The sequence below is a fragment of the Xenopus laevis genome, chromosome 7L, assembly GCF_017654675.1.
Source record: "Xenopus laevis strain J_2021 chromosome 7L, Xenopus_laevis_v10.1, whole genome shotgun sequence".
Classification (NCBI taxonomy): domain Eukaryota; kingdom Metazoa; phylum Chordata; class Amphibia; order Anura; family Pipidae; genus Xenopus; species Xenopus laevis.
The window spans coordinates 16,533,683-16,554,736 of record NC_054383.1 but is presented as its reverse complement, the minus strand read 5'-3'; the positions used below and the strand labels follow the sequence as shown (position 1 = coordinate 16,554,736).

At 35.9% G+C, this 21,054-nt stretch overlaps 1 protein-coding gene across 1 annotated transcript in view; it reads right to left on the bottom strand.

Moving 5' to 3' along the window:
• The window catches only part of tcerg1l.L (transcription elongation regulator 1 like L homeolog), a 104,339-nt gene that overhangs the window by 9,470 nt on the left and 73,815 nt on the right, over positions 1 to 21,054 (bottom strand). Inside the window, exons 6-9 of the mRNA XM_041568612.1 lie at positions 17,696 to 17,787; positions 17,340 to 17,425; positions 9,144 to 9,298; positions 6,667 to 6,736 (exon numbers count right to left, since the gene is read on the bottom strand). Of these exons, the coding sequence (XP_041424546.1) occupies positions 6,667 to 6,736; positions 9,144 to 9,298; positions 17,340 to 17,425; positions 17,696 to 17,787 (403 nt within the window). The remainder of the gene's footprint in view (positions 1 to 6,666; positions 6,737 to 9,143; positions 9,299 to 17,339; positions 17,426 to 17,695; positions 17,788 to 21,054) is intronic.

The following is a 21,054-nucleotide window of genomic DNA, read 5'->3' as shown; positions in this document are numbered from 1 at the left end:
TGCTCTAATAATTTTTGAATGCTTGAATGTTGACAACACATCTCCAATTTTAGACTTATCAAGATTTTTTGATATGGAGTATGGAGAATAACTCTGAGGAAGTGCCGCAAGGGCACGAAATGTGTTAGTTTTTGCACATACCCACTGCCATATATATCACACTATGGGGCACATTTACTTAGCTCGAGTGAAGGAATAGAATAAAAAATACTTTGAATTTCAAAGTATTTTTTTGGCTATTTCGACCATCGAATTAGCTACTTCGACCTTCGACTACGAAGAATAGTTCGAACGATTCGAACTAAAAATTGATCAACTGTTCGACCATTCGATAGTCGAAGTACTGTCTCTTTAAAAAAAACTTCGACCACCTACTTCGCCACCTAAAACCTACTAAGCATCAAGGCCCCCATAGGCTTTACTAGCTTTTTTTGATCGAAGGAAAATCGTTAATTAACCCTCGATATTCGACCCTAAGTAAATGTGCCCCTCTGTGTTGGAATAAAGCCACATTGATAAACTAATTCACAGGGACTCCCTTGGATGTTTGGGTCAGCGCCGGACTGCGGGTTAACTCTTTGTATGGAAAAGTTGAAAATATTCAAATTCACATTTTTTTTACCTTTCTTTTGTCTCAAATTCATATTCAACTTAATTCAAATTCAAATTTGAATAATAATGGCACAGATTTATGAGTTTTAATGGGTAATTTATTAATGTTCATAATTTTGAAATTTCCCTGAATCATATTTTGTAGTGATAAAAAAACATATTTTATTAATTACTGTAAACCACACATTTTTTTTAATTTATTAGATGTTAAAACCATAAAAAACACTAATACAAAACATTGCTATCTAAAAATTAGCAAGGTCATGTAAAAGTCAATGGAAGCTTCCTTAGTAATTATAAAATCTTTCTTTGCTTTGTGGTTTTAGTGGTTTACAGAATTTTCGATGCTTGTAATTGCACAAAAAATCTTACGTAAATGAGGTTTTCATATTCTTGTTCGTATTTGTTTCGTGTTTTTTTTGTATGCACTTTTTATTTTTGCAGTTTAAGAAACCACTAAAACCATACAAATTTTGATCAATGGGCCTCTAAATTTGAGTTTGTATTTTGATTTGACTTTTTTGCAGCAAAAATTGTAAATTTGAATTGAAGTTTCCCAAAATCATGTTTTCAATATTTATTAAAAATAAAAAAAATTGGATACAAAAATTTAGCATCGAAAAGCTGGCAAGTTCATGTAGAAGTTGATAGGAGATGTAATTTGAAGGGTAGTGTAATAATGTACCCTTGTGGTCTATTGGAAGGAGGTCTGCAGGGACGCCTGCCTGATACCTGTTATGACCCTTGCCTGTTTTGTGACGATTCTGACTTCCGAAATCCTGACCTCCTGACCAACTCTTCTATCCATAACAGTCCTGACTGATCTCCTGGTTTGACCCTGTTTGACTCCGTTTGCACTCTGCCTGCCCCGATCCGGCCTGATCTGACTACGCTTTCCGCCTATGCCTTGTACTGTGATCTTCTGCCAAAAAGACTTTGCTTTACCGTCGTGCCCCTTTACTCATCCAGACCCCTTCGTTTGGCACCTCTCTTAATAAGACCTGGCGGCAGCCGATTAGCAGAGGGCTCCTCCCGAGGTGAAAGGCGGCTGTTAAAGGCAGAAGCAAGAGCCGAGAACAGGGTGCTTAACAGGGTGCTTAGCATTAGCATGTCTACCGTGACAGGTAGAATGGGATTTCACTATGACCGAGTTGTTTTTATTATGGTTTTTATTTATTACGTTTTCAAGATTTGCACAATCTAGAGTATAAATATTCAAAAATGCAAGTTTTGAAAAATTGACCCTTATGTATTAGCATTAAATGTTTTATATCATAATTGTATATGTATCTATCTTATTCCCCCTCCACCATTGTACTTTATTTGATTTAAACTCTTCTGTAATGCAGAATATTTTGAAAAACACTTAAAAAAAGGTGCAACTCAACTGCAGAACTGGTACTTTTAAAACTTAATCTGGAATATTTGTGCTGTGAAAAAGGAGAATACAATATATTTGAATGAGTGATGGCTGCTGGTAACATTTCAGGGAAAGGATGAGGTGCATATGTTTATTGTCCTCTGGAGGTCCAGCATATTCTGACTATTTTCTTGAATAAAAATGAGGTATCATTTTAGGTCTGTTTGCCATATATTATTCATAGATTTGTAGCCATCAAATCAAGTGTGGGATGTTTGATGCTGTGATTTTGAAAGCAGGTTTGCTGAATCACAGAGCCATTCATCAAAGAGTGTTGTCAGAAGAGACTTTTACAGTAAAGTATTTGTCCATAAAAGCTGGTAAATCAATAATGTTATCCTCTGTTTCAGGATTTACAAATGTTTGATAGTTCTGCTAGACAATGGAAAGGTCTTTAAATATTATTAAGAAAAATTGCTGATATTATTTATCTAGACTGCTGATTCAAGACTTCAGTTGGGTATGTCTAAATAGCACAGATAGGAACCTATGGGAGGGTCTTGAAAGGCAAAGAACAAATTAAGCGGGGAAAAGTTAATGTCCAGACAGGAAAAAAAATCCTCTTCAATAATAAATAAGAGAAGCATAGAGATGATATATCCACTTACCCTCACCAATACCTTTGTATTTCCTTTACTCCAGCTTTGTTATACAGTAGCATCATCATCATCATCATTTATTTATATAGCGCTGTCAAGATACGCAGCACATTCCCAAGGTCAGATACAGGTGTGGGATCTGTTGTCCAGAAACTTCGTATCCAAAAAGCTCTGAATTATGGGAAGGCCATCTCCCATAGATTGCATTTTAATGAAATAATTCAAAATTTTCAAAATTATTTCCTTTTCCGCTATAATAATAAAACAATACCTTGTACTTATATCAAGCTAAGATATAATTAATCCTTAATGGTGGCCAAACTATCAGATTGGATTTAATTAATGTTTAAATGATTTTTTAGGAGGCTTAAGGTATGAAGACCCAAATTATGGAAAGGCTCCTTAGCTGGAAAACCCCAGGTTCCAAGCATTTTGGATAACAGGTCCCATACCTGTATTTTTTTTTCATCTTTATTAACCCCCCTATATCTACCTCGAACCGTAGTCTCAGCAGTAGTGGCTTCTACCTCACTTCATTCTCCATTTTTTTGTATTCCACTGTTGCAAATGTACTTTATCATTTACTTAGTAGTTCTCATTGGAGAAGCAGCTAGAGATGCCTTCACCCTTCACAGCAGCATTATTATTATCTTTATCTGGTGTATCTCCTTTTAAAATATTGATTCTCACTGCATTTTAACCTTCTTTAATTTTAGCCAAGCTATAGGCCTTCTACACTTGCCATAGACCATGTGCTGCTTAGGGAATTTAATCATTGGGTAGGTGAATGTAAAATAATCATATAGATACAGGAACAGAAAAATATGACCCTTTCTGCACCCAACACAAGCCCCTTCCCTTTCATGATTGGCAGTTGCCTTGCCAACACACTGGGGCCCTCTCCACGCAATAAACTATGTATTAAGGTGGATTGACATCAGTACCCTATGCATTGAGAGCAGCAAATCTTCTAAAAAATCTCTACAACTTTAGGGACGAGGCTTTCCCCATGCAAAGGGATTTGTACAGTGCAGATTTTAGGCACACATACAGGTATGGGACCTGTTATCCATGCTATGTACCTGGAGGTTTCTGAATAAGGGGTATTTCTGTTATTTTGATCTTCATACCTTAAGTCTTCTAGAAATCATTTAAACCTTAAATAAACCCAAGAGGCTGGTTTTCACTTCAAATAAGAATTACTTATATATTAGTTGGGATCAAGTACAAGGTACTGTTTTATTATTACAGAGAAAAAAGGAAATATTTAAAAAAAATGTGGATTATTTGGATAAAATGGATCTATGGGAGAATCCCTTTCTGTAATTCAGCGCTTTGGATTTACAGATAATGGATCCCATACCTGTACCATTAAATGACAAAATAGGTAGTTTTCATGGCTTGATTTATTCAAGATGTATTTCCCTTGTGATGATAACAATAATGATGACTATGATATTCACTAGTATAGTTAGCAAGGATAGTTATACTGCATGTCTTCATTAGTCCAAACAGGGGTCCCTCGAAAAATGCATTTGACTCCATTCCAATAAATCATGTATAGAACTTTTATTCTTTTTTGTTTTTCTGCTACAAGATTGTTCCCGTTGGTGTTAACTGTCAAATATGTTAACAAAATCCTTCCTTAATTGTTTTGTGGTAGAAACAAAAAAAACTTTAGAAAGTGAATTAGCCTTATCTCATTATTAATTGTCTCCCTCTAGATGTTTTTTCCCATCAAGTTTCGACAGCTATGGTATTTATCTTTCACACTGAAGCGCATAATTAACCTCAATGACATAAAATTAGCAACTACTTCTATGTGATACTAACATTCTAATGGTGTTCATAATTAGAACTGAGGAAATGAATGAGAGATTCAAGATTGTCTGTGGACGGATAATTATATGTCTCATTCTGTCGTCACAGAGTCCATATCTATAATTTATCATTTATATACTAATAGGCTGATGGAGCTGTTTAACCTGCTTAGATATGAAGTTACAGTACAAGGTGACTAGATATTTATTTTTTTAAAGAATCTATAAGCTATATAGAAAAATTTGGATCACAAATTTTTCAACAATTCCACATTTTAGCTGGGGAAAAACTATTTTTTCATACCCAAGGACTGCAACACATTTGGAGCAAGAAAAAATATGGTGGGAAAAGCAACCATTGACAAAAAATTGGGTGCACAAAAAACATAAAAAAAAACACCCAATGACATTAATGCATTTGGCGCGAGAAAAAACTTGGTGAGAGAAAACCATTTAGATTAAACAATTTACCCTAATGAACTAGGGATGATCAAATTGTTTTGTGTTTAGTACAGATTTTCAGGGAATTTCACATTTTTTAGGGGGTTGCAAAAATGTTCTAATATTTGTAAATCCGCGCCAATGCATTTTGAAATAAAAATGCAAGTGAAAATGCCCATTGATTTCAAGGCCATTGACAAGAGAAAAAACATAGAGAAGAAATGCCCATTAATGTAAATCTATTCGGCACGTGGAAAAATGCCTGTTGACTCCAAAGTATTTAGTGAAATTTCACAAATATTTTTCAATGTTTCAAAAAATTGTCAGTGAAATTATACAGGACAGTATAACTCATCTGGAGCTGGAATTCAAAAAAATCAACTAAACTGAAACTGGAAAGCTCCTTTAAGTAAGAGCCCGTAGATTTTATACTCTTCAGGGATATTAAACTCTAAAGAGAATTAATTTAGAATCCAATCCTAAACTAACACACTTTCCCTACCTGAAACTAGCTTTGTTTTTAAATGTGCATGATGAAAATTAAATGTAATCAGTCTTCTTATGGTATTCGCTAGAAATTCAATGAGTCAAGCCTTGATCTCTGTCTCCAAAGGTTCGATTCTATACACTCAAAACATGATAACATCAACTTTTTGCAAACCTATCAATAACTGCTGTGCTCCTCTCAGTAACTGCTGATGAAATATTTTACACTTTACAGCTTTTTTGTAGATAGTTTCCTAGAAACTCATTACTTATGCCCTACATCCTCTAAGTGACCAATTACTGTGTCCTACTGGATCCCTGTGGAATATTTCAGAACTAAAGGAAGTTCTTTCCACAAGAAAGTTTTCTTACTATATTTGTGGAGCTTAGACACTGTATAAATTGGATACAGATTACCAGAATTATTTCACTTTGTCTTTATTTATTAGTTAGAACATTTCTTGAAATGGGTTGCATAACCCACCAATCTTGCAAGAGCAGACACCACAGAGTGTATTTACTAGCCCCTCGGGGGTTGTAGCTCTCTGCATGTAGCATTAGATCAAAAATCTTGTGCCCTTGTCACTGCCTGTTTTTGACAAAGTGCTCTGTGCAAAAAACAAGCCCAGAGGAGGGGAAAGTACTAGTAAATGAGGGGCATGTGCATGCACTTGCGTCCCACCACATTATATATGACCCCTAAGGGGTTCATGTATAATGCCCAAAGCAAGGTGCAAATAAATGGCTGCTCCATGCAGATAGCTTTGGGCAGGTGTTAAGTACAGGGTCCAGATGTGGTCTGCATCCAGGCCCAGATTACCCTCTTTGGTGCCCCAAGGCCACATGTTCCTATCACCCAAAAGCCTTTGCGCGTACCCCACCCTACAAGCACAAAGGCCCTGATCGCTGGGGAGCTGCTTCTTCACTAATTCAGTTCATTTGAATGCAGTCAGAGTTGTATTAATGGAGGGAGACACAGGTCTCTGAACTCTGAAACAGAATACAGAGGCCTGCAGCTATTTGGATTATTTTGATCCAGCAGCATGGCAAAGTGCAAAAAAGTGACCTATATTTGCACTTTGCCCACTGTGTGTGTGGCATTGGGCATGAGACCTCTTGTTTTTTTATACTGGAAGGATACTTTCCAAATAAGAACAAAAACGTTCCTCCTGCTGCTTTAAGACTCTGCCCTTCCTTTTTCTCCTGTGCTGAACTTGGAGATGTCAGAGATGGGTTATTTATATGTAATTAATAATAAGGCAAAATGAAATACATTATGTAAACTTACTTATTTCGTTTGGTTTTAGTACTGTGGTCGTCGCTAACATCTTCTGGAACCAACCCACCTTTTTTGTCATCTATCAAACAGAAAGGAGACAAATGTGTAAATAAACTATAATGTTGTTACTTAGAAGAAATCAGAGGCAGAGGGCAGCAAACTCTCGATGGGATGAAAATGATTCAGGCATCTGGATTTCCTTTCATCAAGCAGGAGCATTTAGACAAGATCTGTATTTCAAATCTCAGTGTTTCCATTACAGGCATAAAAACACATTCCTTCTGCATATTGTATTCCATTAGTGGCAATGCTTTGGCCATTGCAGAGTATTATTATTACGCATTAGCACAGTGTCTATGAAGATGTCTTTGTAACTGTAGCTCTCAACAGGGCTACCTTCAGGAATCATGGTCCTATTCACAACCTTGATCTGCCCCATATCCTAACTATAAGAGTCATTTACTTTGCAAAAGTCCAACTTAGTGCTCATTTAAAATGCACTTATGTACAGGGCCAGGCTGGGATCTGCCCCTTATGCCAAATTTCCAGCCTGGTGCTAAGAGGCACAAGGCAGCCCTGTTCTATATCAGTAAATACCGGTCTGCCTATCTTTAACATCTAGAGTTGGGCAGGGGGGCAGGAAGGAGGACTTCTACTTTCCTCCTCTACCTTCCACCATCCCTTATAAATACATTGCTACCAAACTCAGGCAACACTGTATTCATGAAATTACATTTACCTCTGTGCTCTGTTATCAATTTATCAGCCAATAAAGAAGCTTATTATGAGGTCAAAGTGTTTCCAATTAAGATTTTCAACGTTACCAGATTGGACCAGAGGAAGGAACTATGTGGTCAGAATCATGCATCTCAAATAAAAATAAAAATTATTTTTTACTACTTTGCTCTCCAGTGAATTCTTCATGTATATTTGACAAATTGAACCCCTAGTTTTATAATATGAACTTGTAACTGTAATAGTTCATCTGTTATTGTGCTTTACCTCCCAGCTCCCCAATAGCTTTACTAGTTAAAGTTCTAGTCTAACAATTGTTACATTATATAAAATATCACCTTTATGATTTTATCTATGGTCTTCCGTGAACAGACCCCTTGGATACTTGGGACCTAAAAGCAAAGCCCCTGTTTTTTGCTTTTCCCTAAAAATAGAGATTACATGGTTGTGTATAAAATTATGTCAACACTACTCCTCAGCATATAAATTTATTTAGAGCCACTCAGAACAGAAGGCAGGAGGAGAAACTGCAATTACTTTATATTTATTCACTCCACACACTGTACGAGGAATTCCATAAAACTGAGTTATAGTTGGAGAATAATCTTCCAAAAAATGTTTTTTTTTGTTTCTATAACAGATGGCAAAGCTGAAAACATATTGCAAAGCTAAATTTGATTTAATTACTTCCTACAACAGAAATCCAACAACCCCCCGAGTTTTTCTCTACCTTTGCTTTGTACTAACACCTCGATGATATTGTGCAAAACTGCATTTACAAGCAGACCTCCTACTGGTTTGATCATTGCATATTTACTAATAGTGATGGGCGAATTTATTCGCCAGGTGCGAATTCTCAAATTCGCGCGATTCGCCGTCAGTGAATAAATTCGGGAAAATGCAGAGAAAATTCGCCAGCATCATCACGTGCTGCTGCAACAGGGGGGGGTTGGAGGGGGACCCTGGGGCAGTAGCCCTAGTGGGCCCCAGGTCCCCCAGTCCGACCCTGAACATGAGGCACAATTGCGGCCAATCTAGTAAAACATTTGCTACAAAGTGAATTAGATGCAATTTATGAAAATATTGCAATATATCAATCAGGGACTCGGCATCTGCACTTGATTCTTTGGGTGCAAATGTGTTATTCAGCAACTCTCCAGTTTGCATTTACAGCAGTCTGATTGCTAGGGCTCAAGTTACCCTAGCAACCATGCATTAATATGAATAAGAGACTGGAATAGGCCTGAATAGAAAGATGAGTAATAAAAAGTAGCAATAACAATAAATGTGTAGCCTTAAAGAGCATTTGTTTTAAGATGGGGTCATTTGAAAGCTGGAAAGAGTCAGAAGAAGGTAAATAATTCAAAAACTATAAAAAAAATGAAGGCCAACTGAAACTGAAGTTGCTTAGAAATGGCCATAACACAAATAATGTTAGGTGAGAAACACTTTTTTCTTTTTTCATTAAGAAAAGAACATTGTTATAAAATATGTAGGGTGGCAACTGGATAAAGTGATCATGAAAACTGAGCATTTCTTGAAATTCATAAGACATTTATGCAAATATGACGTTTTCAGGGATGTGTATAAAATCATACCAATCAAGCTACTACAGAAAGAGGTTTTTAACCTGAAATCTGGAAATAAATTGCCCTTTCCATCTTGATCCATACACAAAAATCACATCAATGCTGTCACCATAACATTAGTCATGTAACAAATGAAATAAAATAATCACAGGGGTTAGTTACTTGTAGATGTATCCAGTTTGCGTTTGTGGGGCGGATCCTCAATCATTCTGTTAATATCAATCCGGTTCTTCAAGTCAATGGGTTTGTCCCATACAGAGAGCTGGATGGTAGGGTTGAAGAAAAATACTTTGTCGTCTCCGGTCCAAACCACGCACCTGTTAAGTACAGACAAAAACAAGATAAACTGGTATTCCTTCCTTGAATATCAGGGGTTTTAAAGAAAAGATTCTAGTCTATTTTAATTCTTTCTTTGCTTTCCTATACCACTGCAAGGGCCATCTTCCATAGACTCCATTATAATCAAATAATTTGATTTTAATGATTCTCTTTTTCACTGTAATAATAAAACAGTAGCTTGTACTTGATCCCAACTAAGATATAATTAATCCTCATTAGAAGCAAAACCAGCCTATTGGGTTTATTTAATGTTTAAATCCTTTTTTAGTAGACTTAAGGTATGGTAATGCAAATTACTGAAAGATCCCTTATCCAGAAAACCCCAGGTCCCGAGCATTCTGGATAACAATTACTGTATTTGAATAAACACTGAGTGGGACTGCACCTACATGGAGAAATAGTGCTAAAGACATCCATACCCTTTTAATTTGGTTGGTTTACATGTGGTAAGAGACATTTGATATATTCTCATAAATAAATAAAAATATAACATTAAACCCCTATTTCTTGATCCATTAACTTAGGAGAGATAGGTGGAAAGATGAAAACTATAAAACCATACAATTCACGAATGCACTGTTTTAGGGGGGGGGGGCGCAAGCTGTAACTTCCTGTTTCCTGCATTTCCTTGTCCCCCTACCTCTTTGGATCTTCTGTCAAGGTAACTAGTAGAAATGAGATAATGAGCTTGGTTTTAAATAGTAAATATATTTTTCCTAAACTATACAAATTTAGGGGCAGATTTATCAACGGTCGAATAATAAATTTGAATTTCAATTAGAATTTCCTAGTGTCAAAATTCGCACATTCAAATTTTAATTCCCCTATTCGAATGTAAATTTGAATGTGACATTTATCACACCTCGACCATGAAAACAGTTCTAATTCGAATATTTGCCACCTAAAAACCTGTCGAGTTCATTCACAAGTCAATGGCTGAGGTCCATTTGAGCCATTTGGAGATGTTAATAGCCTTCCTGACATTCAAGGTTTTTTTCAGGAGAAAAAATTGATTCGTACAAATCGAATTTGAATCAAATACGTTTCGAATTCTCAGGTCGGAACCATTCACTCGAATAATAGAAATTCTTATTTTTTTCTTAAATAACCTCCCAGTCGAATTGTGAGCATATTTGAATTAAAAAAATAATTAAAAAAAATTCACATGAATTCGACCTTTGATAAATGGGCCTCCCCCTTTATTGTGTAAACTGTAATCAATACTAGGGATGTGTTACTATTGGTATCCAAAACCCAGAACAAACACCAAGGTACCAGTCACGGTTGAATCCAAAAAAATCACGTGACTTTTCATCAAACAAACAAGGAAATGACGTTTTTTTTAACCATGAGCACACAGTTCTCTTTCCACTTTGTTTTTTCTAATTTACATATGAAAATTAGGGTTCTGTTGTAATCCTAGAGTAGAGATGGCACTGGAGACTTTATGAATGTGAGCGAAGGAAAAATGTTTTGATGTGCTATGGAAATCTGCTACTGCTATTAGTGATGGATGAATTTGCCGAAAAATTAGCGAATTTGCGAAATTCATGAAATGGTGAAAAACTCGCAAAATGGTGCTGGCATCTCGTTTTTGACACGGGCATCCGTTTTTGACGCCGGCGTCCGTTTTTTGGGCGCTGGTGTCCATTTTTGACGCTGGCATCTGTTTTTCGGATGCTGGGGTTTTTTTTTTTTTACGCAAAATTTTTGATGCATTTTTTATGCAAATTAACTCCTGGCGCCCATCACTAACTGCTATAAGATGCATTCCTTGGCATCTGTGTACCACATCTGCTTTGCCCAGTAAAGGCCTACGTAAATATCTTTCTAGTAATGAGAGTTCACCAATTATGGGTGGCAAGTCACCACCATTACCATCTAAGATAGAACTGACAAGTGCTGCCCCATACTGTCCAGCCTTTGATCCTTTTGGCTGTACGCAAACCGGAATATCAGATCTCTTGCACTCACACTAAACTCACAATCATCCAAATATCAGGTACATTCTATTATGGGTTCTTGGTGAGAGAAATTGGGAGGCCCTTTTACTAAAGATCAAATCTTTTCGTTATTAAAGCTTTTTGAAACCACAATTAAACTCTATTTGTCTAAAATCAGGAATGCCTTGAAAGTTATTAAAAGATCCATATTAAAAACGAAAATACCTGTACAAAAATTCTTAAACCCCAAAGTTTTCATGAACAAAGGAAAAAATCATACAACAATGAATGTTTTGATCTTGGAAAACCTCTAAAGCCATGAATGAAAGGCCGACCTTTGCTAGAAAAGGGAACTTCCATTGACTTCTACATGACCTTGAAAGATTTTGTGGTTTTTACACTTGATAAACTATGAAAAAATTGTGGATTGAGTAACTATATGAATAAATTTGTTAATTTACTCTAAAAAAGAAGGATTTGAAGAAATGAACGTTCTACAAACTCTCATAAATCAGCCCCTAATAATTATCTGTTTAACATGAAATATTTAATGAAGGTATATTTAAAGGAATCTGAAATTGTCATTGTTATAAAGGTAATACAACTAGTAAGTGCAACAGTACCTCGGATTAACTCTGAGTCTTCCCTTCCCTTTTGTGCATGCCCAAGATATGTGTTACCTTTTTTATAAAGCTAACAATTATTATGTAATATAATTTGAAACACCTGCATTAGAAAAAGCTCAGATCTGCCTGTAGCCCACCTGATAGAAGAAATATACTTTATGCACTGGAAAAAACAGCTGGCCATGTGAGTTTTGTTATCAAACGGAGCAGAAAGCAATTAAGATGGGCTGTAAATTATGCAGAATCTCACTCCGAGCAATAATACCAGGCTGTAGGAGTACATAAACGTTACGCTTGTTGAAGAATGTAAGACATTTATAACATTTTCAAGTGCAGTGTTATAAGCATCTGGGAAAAGGAAAGAACCGAATGATGCGCCTCATTACTGCCGGTGTATGTTGTTTTTAATGGCTCAAAAATAATCTTAGGGGAAGTGTGACTTCTACTGTTACTTTTGTAAAAACAAATTCTCTTCTGGAATATATATATATATATATATATATATATATATATATATATATATATATATATATATATATATAAAACAAACAAGGGAAAGTTGTGCTCACCACTAATATTTAAAACCATTAGGCGGGGGTGCAATGAGGCTGTGTCCACAAAATACATATAGACAAATACAAGAGTCCTCTGCACTCAACCCATTATTAATATATTTAAGACAGAGACATTTTGTGCATACTGCTACAGGTATGGGACCTGTTATCCAGAATGCTCGGGACCTGGGGTTTTCCGGATAACGGATCTTTGCCTTATTTAAACATTAAATAAACCCAATAGGCTGGTTTTGCTGCCAATAAGGATTAATTATATCTTAGTTGGGATCAAGTACGAGCTTCTGTTTTATTATTACAGAGAAAAAGGAAATCATGTTTAAATATTTGGATTATTTGGATAAAATGGAGTCTATGGGAGACAGCCATTCTGTAATTCGGAGCTTTCTGGATATCGGGTTTCCGGATAAGGGATCCTATACCTGTACTGAAAAATGCCTTATGGACAAAATTGTTTGTCCATATATTGCAATATATGCAATATATGCAATATATAGTGGGGATTCAATCGCTGGTAAGCTGCAAATGAGGCGTCTTCACACACCAGGATCAGTGTAAGGGCTTCCTGCCCGCATTTATTTTCCAGCGGCTGCAGCAATTTCCTCTCGCAGGGGGAAGGTAACCAAAAAATAGCAGTTCAACAGAAATATCCAGTCTCCTAGCTAACACAAAATAAATGTTTTCTCTCCTGAAGCTGAGCACTCCAGCAGTTTGTTTAACGCACATTCAGCACTGCTGCTCAGCATCAGGTGTACTAAATAGCACCTAGGGCCTCTTGAAAAACCTGGCCTACGGATTCGGGAATCCGTCCCACCCTACTCTTGCGGATTCCTAGTAAGACCAGCCCCAGATCATCAATTACAAAAACTGTGTTTGCAGCAGAAAATATTGAGATAAAATTGGACTTTGATAAATAACCCCCTTAGGGTAACTATAAGCAAGTTCAAGTGAAATTTGTTCACTAGATCTAATATTATTGGACTTGACTGGTTTTGGTAAGACATAAAGATGTGCTTTGGGAACTAAGAGAATATTATAGGAAAAAGTGTTTCTCCTACTCAATGTAACTTAAGTGATCGTGACTTAGGTTAGCCAAACTTTTTACTTTTGAGTGCTGTTCTCATATCTACCACTAGTTGGGGCATGGGAGCATTTTATTTTAGAAATGCAGGAATCAGCGAGCTATTATCTGTTTACCTTCCTATTGTTTCACTGATGGGCTGCTAGGGGGAGGGGGTGATATCACTCCAACTTGCAGTGTAGCAATAAAGAGTAAATGAAGTTTATCAGAGCACAAGTCAGATGTCCAAGGGCACCTGGGAAGTACAAAAAATGTGTTTGCTCTTTTGAAAAATGAATTTCAAGGCAGAATGCTGCTGGAGGAGCACTGTTAACTGACACAGTTTGAAAAAGAAAAACATGTTTCTCATGACAGAATCACTTTACGCAATATTTTAGATGGAGGTTTCCTAAATTCTTCCTAAATCCATACTTCTTTGTTTTCTTCTTCTTTCTTAAAGGGTATCTGAATAAATCTTTTCAACGGCACCCTCAAGTTCTCTAAAGATAATCAAAAACCTAAGAAGAGGTTCAAAATGTTCACCAATGAGAATGCTACTAAACAAAAACTCAATTAGAAATGCAAGAGAATTCACCAATGAAAATGCCAAAATATAATTACAGATCTAATAATGTAGCTGACCATTAGGGGCCGATTCACTAACTTCGAGTGAAGGATTCGAAGTTAAAAAACTTCGAATTTCGAAGTTTTTTTTGGGCTACTTCGACCATCGAATGGGCTACTTCGACCATCGAATGGGCTACTTCGACCATCGAATGGGCTACTTCGACTACGACTATCGAAGGATTCGAAGTAAAAATCGTTCGACTATTCGACCATTCGATAGTCGAAGTACTGTCTCTTTAAAAAAAAATTTGACCCCCTAGTTCGCCATCTAAAAGCTACCGAAGTCAATGTTAGCCTATGGGGAATGTCCCCATAGGCTTGGCTAACTTTTTTTGATCGAAGGATGTTCCTTCGATCGTTGGATTTAAATCCTTCGAATCGTTCGATTCGAAGGATTTAATCGTTCGATTCGAAGGATTTAATCGTTCGATCGAAGGAATTATCCTTTGATCCTTCGATCGAACTATCTGCGCTAAATCCTTCGACTTCGATATTCGAAGTCGAAGGATTTTAGTTCCTAGTCGAATATTGAGGGTTAATTAACCCTCGATATTCGACCTTTAGTGAATCGGCCCCTTAATGTAATTACAGATAGAAGACACTTCCCCTATAAGAATGCTGCTCACCAGCACTCTTAGGGGCAGATTTATCAAGGGTCGAAGTAAAATCCTTTGAATTCGAATATCGAATTCGAAGGATTTTAAGGCAAATCAAATAAAACAATCAAATAAAAATCGTTCGATGGAACAATAAAATCGTTTGAATCGAACGATTCGAACGATTTTAAGTGATCGATCGAATGATTTTTATTCGATCATAAAAAGTGCCCAAAACCTATCTACAATGTCCTAATAGGCTAACATTCAATTCGGTAGCTTTTATTTGGCGAAGTATTGAGTCGAAGGATTTTTTAAAGCGACAGTACTTATCGATTATCGAATGGTCAAACGATTTTTACTTCAAATCATTCTATCAAATTTGACCAATTTGATGGTCGAAGTACCCAAAAAATTACTTCGAAATTCGAATATTTTTGTATTCAAACTATTCACTCGAGCTTAGTAAATCTGCCCCTTGGTGTTACAAATCGAGATTATGAAGTCTCCAGCAAAGTGGAGTTGAATAACAGTGTTCCCTTATAGGTTGTTGCCCACATTGGGGCACCTACATATGGATTCAGAAACCTGGGCTCTGGCAGTCCTCTTAAACAGAGGTCCTAATAGGCATGATGTAACCTAGTCTTTTTGAACAGTTAAACTAGCGAAATAGAAGTTTGTAAAGAATATCAACAAAATCAGTTATAATGGTTGCATATTTATGCTTTAAGGCATCACAATCCTCTTCTGCAACCCACAATTCAAAGAAGTGAACGAAAACCATCACCTTACAAAATATGTAACCCGCTAAACCATGACATTTAGTAGCTTATGATTTTTGCCTGAGTTACATTTATTATCACAGCTGTACAACCGATTTTTTTTTATGATGTCTCTGCAACATATTTTTTCACTCATACATATATTTGGCTCCAAAGTTAGATGTACATGAAATTTAAATGCAAATCCAACTTTATTATCAGATGTGCTATAAAGAAGGTTCAGCGGCTTTCAAGATAAAAAAATGTATATAAAATTTGATGAAATGTGAAATTCCAAATAATACTGCAGAAGAGGTTTTGTTGCTTTTGCATTACAAAATATTATAAGCTTTGGGGGTTACATGAGTGCAGTGACTGCCATGATATATTAAGGGGCTGATTTAGTGACAATTTCGGTCATTTCTAAGAATCTCTAAAGATTTGTGGTTTTCCCATTCTTTTTAAAGCTTTAAAAATGCAAGCTTAATTAACTATAAAAACCTCTAATATAAAACATTGCCATGTAAAAGATTTCCAGTATAAACCAGTTTAAAGCAACTACTGTACTGTTCATGACTGAAGCATGCATAGCAACCACAATGGCTGTGCTTTATCTGCCAAAGCACAACAGCATTCATTGACCTTACATACTGATGTTTCAAGACCCATAGAAAAATGTAATGTTATCTAAAAAACAGGCAGTAAACACATTTCCAATCTAACCTTATTATCACTGAAGGGTCCAATAGACAATGCTATTATTCAGAGTTCAAAAACATTTATGTTCTACAGTTAAGTGAAAACACTCAACAAAGGTAATTTTCCCATACATTTAGATATGAAGGTGCACAAGTGGTAAGAACAAAATACATAATTCACAAAAGCTTCTCTTCCTGTTTCAGAAATCTATCACGTTCAATATATTTTATTATTCTACTGGCAAATAGAAAGACAGTTAGATAGAGAGATAGCGATAGATAGATAGATAGATAGATAGATAGATAATGGTAGAAAGATTATAGATAGATAGATAGAGAGAGAGAGAGAGAGAGAGAGAGAGAGAAGAGATAGTAGATCAATAGATAGATAGATGATAGATAGATAGATAGATAGATAGATAGATAGAAGATCAATAGATAGATAGATAGATAGATAGAGGATAGATAGATAGATAGATAGATAGATAGAGGATAGATAGATAGATAGATAGATAGATGATCAATAGATAGATAGATAGATAGATAGATAGATAGATAGATAGATAGAGAGAGAGAGAGAGAGAGAGAGAGAGAGAGAGAGAGAGAGAGAGAGAGAGATGATAGATAGATAGATAGATAGATAGATAGAGAGAGAGAGAGAGAGAGAGAGAGAGAGAGAGAGATGATAGATAGATAGATAGATAGATAGATAGATAGATAGATAGATAGATAGATAGATAGATCAATAGATAGATTATAACAACATCAATGATTTTGGATTTTGGAATTATTTTCCATTCAGTTTTGAATGTAAATTGCAAACCTTTGGCAAAGTTTAGATTTTACTGAGATCAATATTTGACTATTTTTCTCCCACAGAGTTAAATTTTAATGAAATAATAACAATTTTCTTTTTTCTCTATAATAATAAAAAAATACCTTGTACTTGATCCCAACTAAGACATAATTAATACTTATTGGAGGCAAAATAATACATTTGATTAAAGTTTCAATATTTTTTTTAGTAGACTTAAAATTATGGAAATACCCCATATGTGGAAAGCCCTCGGTCCTAGGTATTCTGGATAACATACCTGTACTTATAATAAAGGTAGTAATAATTATCACAAACTTACCATGGTGACCCTGGAACGGGTCTGGAAGCCACTGGCTTATTGGCGCTATTGGTGCATTCCTCACTTTCTATCTTTACAGAGTTGTCCTAGAAATACAATTTATTCAAACATTTTATTTTTTGCCATTTTTTGTGATTAATTATTCCACACAGTTTACTTCAGAACAACAGTAATTGTATTTTTTTGTAATGTTTATATTGTTGGATGACTTATTTTGCAGAAAGTTCATCGGCTGTATATTTGTTTTCAACGCCTATTAATAACGAAGCACATAAAATGGCATAAAGACAAATGAAAGCTTTGTTCCCTAAACAAATTTGCATCAGATGACAGTAAATACGTTTAAAGATACAAACCTTTTCATCCATCTTTGATGGCTTATTCTTCTTTTCAGAATGTAAAATTAATGCTGCTGAGCAAGAAGCTCTGTTTGCATCTTTGCTCTTATCTGTGGATAAACCAGATTTGAATTATAGTCTTACAGAGAAAATTCATATCAACTACTAGTATATGCGTAACAATAGTGATGGGAGAATCTGTGGCATTTCGCTTCGTCGAATAATTCGCGAATTTCTCGCAAAATTCGTGAAACGGCAAAAAAATTGCGAAACGGCACCGGCATCTTGTCTTGGACGCCGGCATCCGTTTTTGGACGCTGGCGTCCGTTGTTTTGGATGCCGACAGATTTTCACCGGCAAATTTTCGCGGCGGTTTCGCAAATTTATTATTCACCGCAAATTTGCTCCTGGTGAATAAATTCACCCATCACTACTTAACAAAAGTTTAGGCATCTATTACCAAATGACATATTTAGTAATTGTGAAAAGTGAAGAGTAGTACAAATAAAAAAACAACCTATTTTCAATTGTTTATTCACATGTGAATTTTAAATTTTATTTCAAAAACTTCAAAATGAACAAAAAAAAGTAATTGTGGCATGTGTAAATTTTTGACCCCACTCCATTTGTCCAGTGACCAGCCCCTTGTAAGGTCCGTGACCTTAATAACCTCATTAAGCCTTAATAGCCATTAGAGTTGTGACCTGTTGACTATTGCAGAGCTTAATAACATCTATGCCATCCCAACCCTATCACTTAGTTTGGTGTTACCGCTAAGTAGGGTGTTTAATTACTATTTTCTTTGTTCCTATGTTTTAAAGTTGGTGAAATAGATTGTAAGGAGTGATGTATCAAGGTTTGATTTACAATTTTTGCCACAATTAGAATTTTTTTGAACAAATTTGAATTATAATTTCAAAAACTTAAATGTCTGGTATTTATTTAGCACATAAAAACGTAAAAAAACCTTGACTGCAAGACTTTGGCATCTAAAAGCTTACAAGTTCATGTTTATTCAAAGTAAAAAAAAAACTCTAAAACCTCACAAGTTTGATTTTTGATAAATAACCCCATACCTGCCTACGAAGGTCATCCAGGTCATGATATACAGTATCTAGTGGAGATAAGTCTGGACTCTAGGAGCATTTTTATAAAACTTTCACCACTCATGCTGAAGTTGAAGAAGTTGAAATAAAGAAGCTGCTTGGGTGAGAGGTGAAAGATTTTCAAGAATCCAATTCTAGTTTATAGACTTGCTTCCACTAGATATTAAAAATTGTAACTGTGCATGAACATTTACAAATATATTGTTTTTAATACACTGTTATGCAAAGCATTTCTTGTGGCAATTAAAACACATGTGTAAAGGTATATGCATGTGAATAGTAAAAACTATAGTAAACCAAACTAATTGCAACTCTGTATACTCAAGTTTTAAGAGGCCAATTCCAACTGTAAATCTGTCACCAATAAGAATATTCATCTTGTTGTTATCTGACATATTGAGAATAGTATGTTTTCACTTCATTATATTACACTGGAATCGGACATGGGAATAAAGGACAGACTTGTTCAGTGCTAGGAAAACTGTGCTTAAAGCTTCCAACTTTAAATTCAGGAACAAAGAACATGGAGTCAGATCAGGTGGGATTATAATTGGAGGGTTATCTTGCATTGAATGCAGCCACAAGCCCTGGAGAGTTAGAGAAAAATTTTATTACGAAAACAACCCTGATATTGCTGGAATGCAGCTCCAGCATGTGTAAACCTTGAAAATATGGTAATGTATGCTGGGATGTATAGCTAAGCAAAAACTAAAAGTAAAATGTGGTTGAGCAGGGCAGTGCAATAAGATACGGAGTCTCTTTAACCTCTATATACTGTATTATGTGAAATTGTCTGAACCATAAACGCAATTATTACTATCATTTAACAGGCAAAATTAGCTTTAATAAGAAAGCTTTAATGTAATTTGCCCAATATTTCACACAATTCTAGTTGATTTGCCCACCACGCTCAGGGCCGGATTTAGTGGACCGGCCCCGAGGCCGTGCAGTCCTGGCACCCGGCCGCGCGGTCCTAGCGCCCGCCCATATACTCCTCTCTGGTGCTGCGCACCCCAGTAAGCGGCTGGGCGGCATGCCGCCCTAGGCCCGGGCCTTTGTTGCCTCGCCACAAATCCGGGCCTAGAGTTTAGAGGTTCCTGACTAGGAATGCACCAAATCCACTATTTTTGGACATTAATCCACTGTGAATTTATGCATTTCACCGCAAGTGAATTAATTTGCGAAACTGCAATTCGCAGGCGAAAAATCTGCTACCTCAAAAAAATTGACGTGCATCAAAATCGGCGCGCGCATCGAAATTGGCGCACATCAAAATTATTTTGACGCCCATTGACTTCAATGTGTTTGAAGATTCGCCCATTACTATAAATGACCAAAACTACTATGTATGTTATTAATCCGTCGAATTTCCATGTATTTGATTTTATCTTGTCATCACAGGACTACTGTACAAGCTCTTGTTAAAATATATAGTCACATATCTCTACATTACAGCAACATGTGTGTTGCTGGAAACCATTTCAGCTTATGTTATGTTAAGATTTTCTAGCCTTTAATGCTTCTTTCACAGAAGATGTTCTAGCCTTTAATGCTTCTTTCATAAAGTGATCACACATTTACCCATTTTTTTGTAATATGTACTATTGAAAAAGATGAAAGCCATATAAACTCTGTATGACAAGGCATTATATGCTTAAATAATGGTTAACATTTTAAGTTAATTGCAAAGCCATATTGTGCTTGTGCTTTTTGTTCAAGAAAGGCTAATGCATCCCTAATTGCCAGTTTCTTTTATAACATTTGCACCCAGATTGCTGACCTGTTAATGGCCCATTAAGTGTTACTAGCAGCTAAGTACACAGTGATCGTTTGACTACTTACCATAAAAGATTAGGGACTGAATGATTCTTCAGCGAAATCAAATGGTATAATAGTGCTTAACATTCCTTCATATGAAATATAATGCATAAAATGTATGTTCCTTACTAGAGGTATGTCAAATCAAATTCATTTCTAAGTGCAATTACATAAATGTAAAGGACGTCACTTAGCAGACTCTGGGGGCCTGGGCTCAGTTCTGAACATATACCATGGGAAGATATAAATACAGTATGTTTTCTGTGAAACAGAGGTGTTGCTTATCCCTTAGAGAAACTAAAAAAACAAAGTTGAGCAAATTTGGCAAAACTATTCTATCCCCCCAGAAAATACATTGTTGCTAGAATATAGAGTAGGATGATTAGATACACAGCCATGGTAGGGTTATACTTTTTATAATGTATAATCAGATTATTGGTATTTATACCAAGC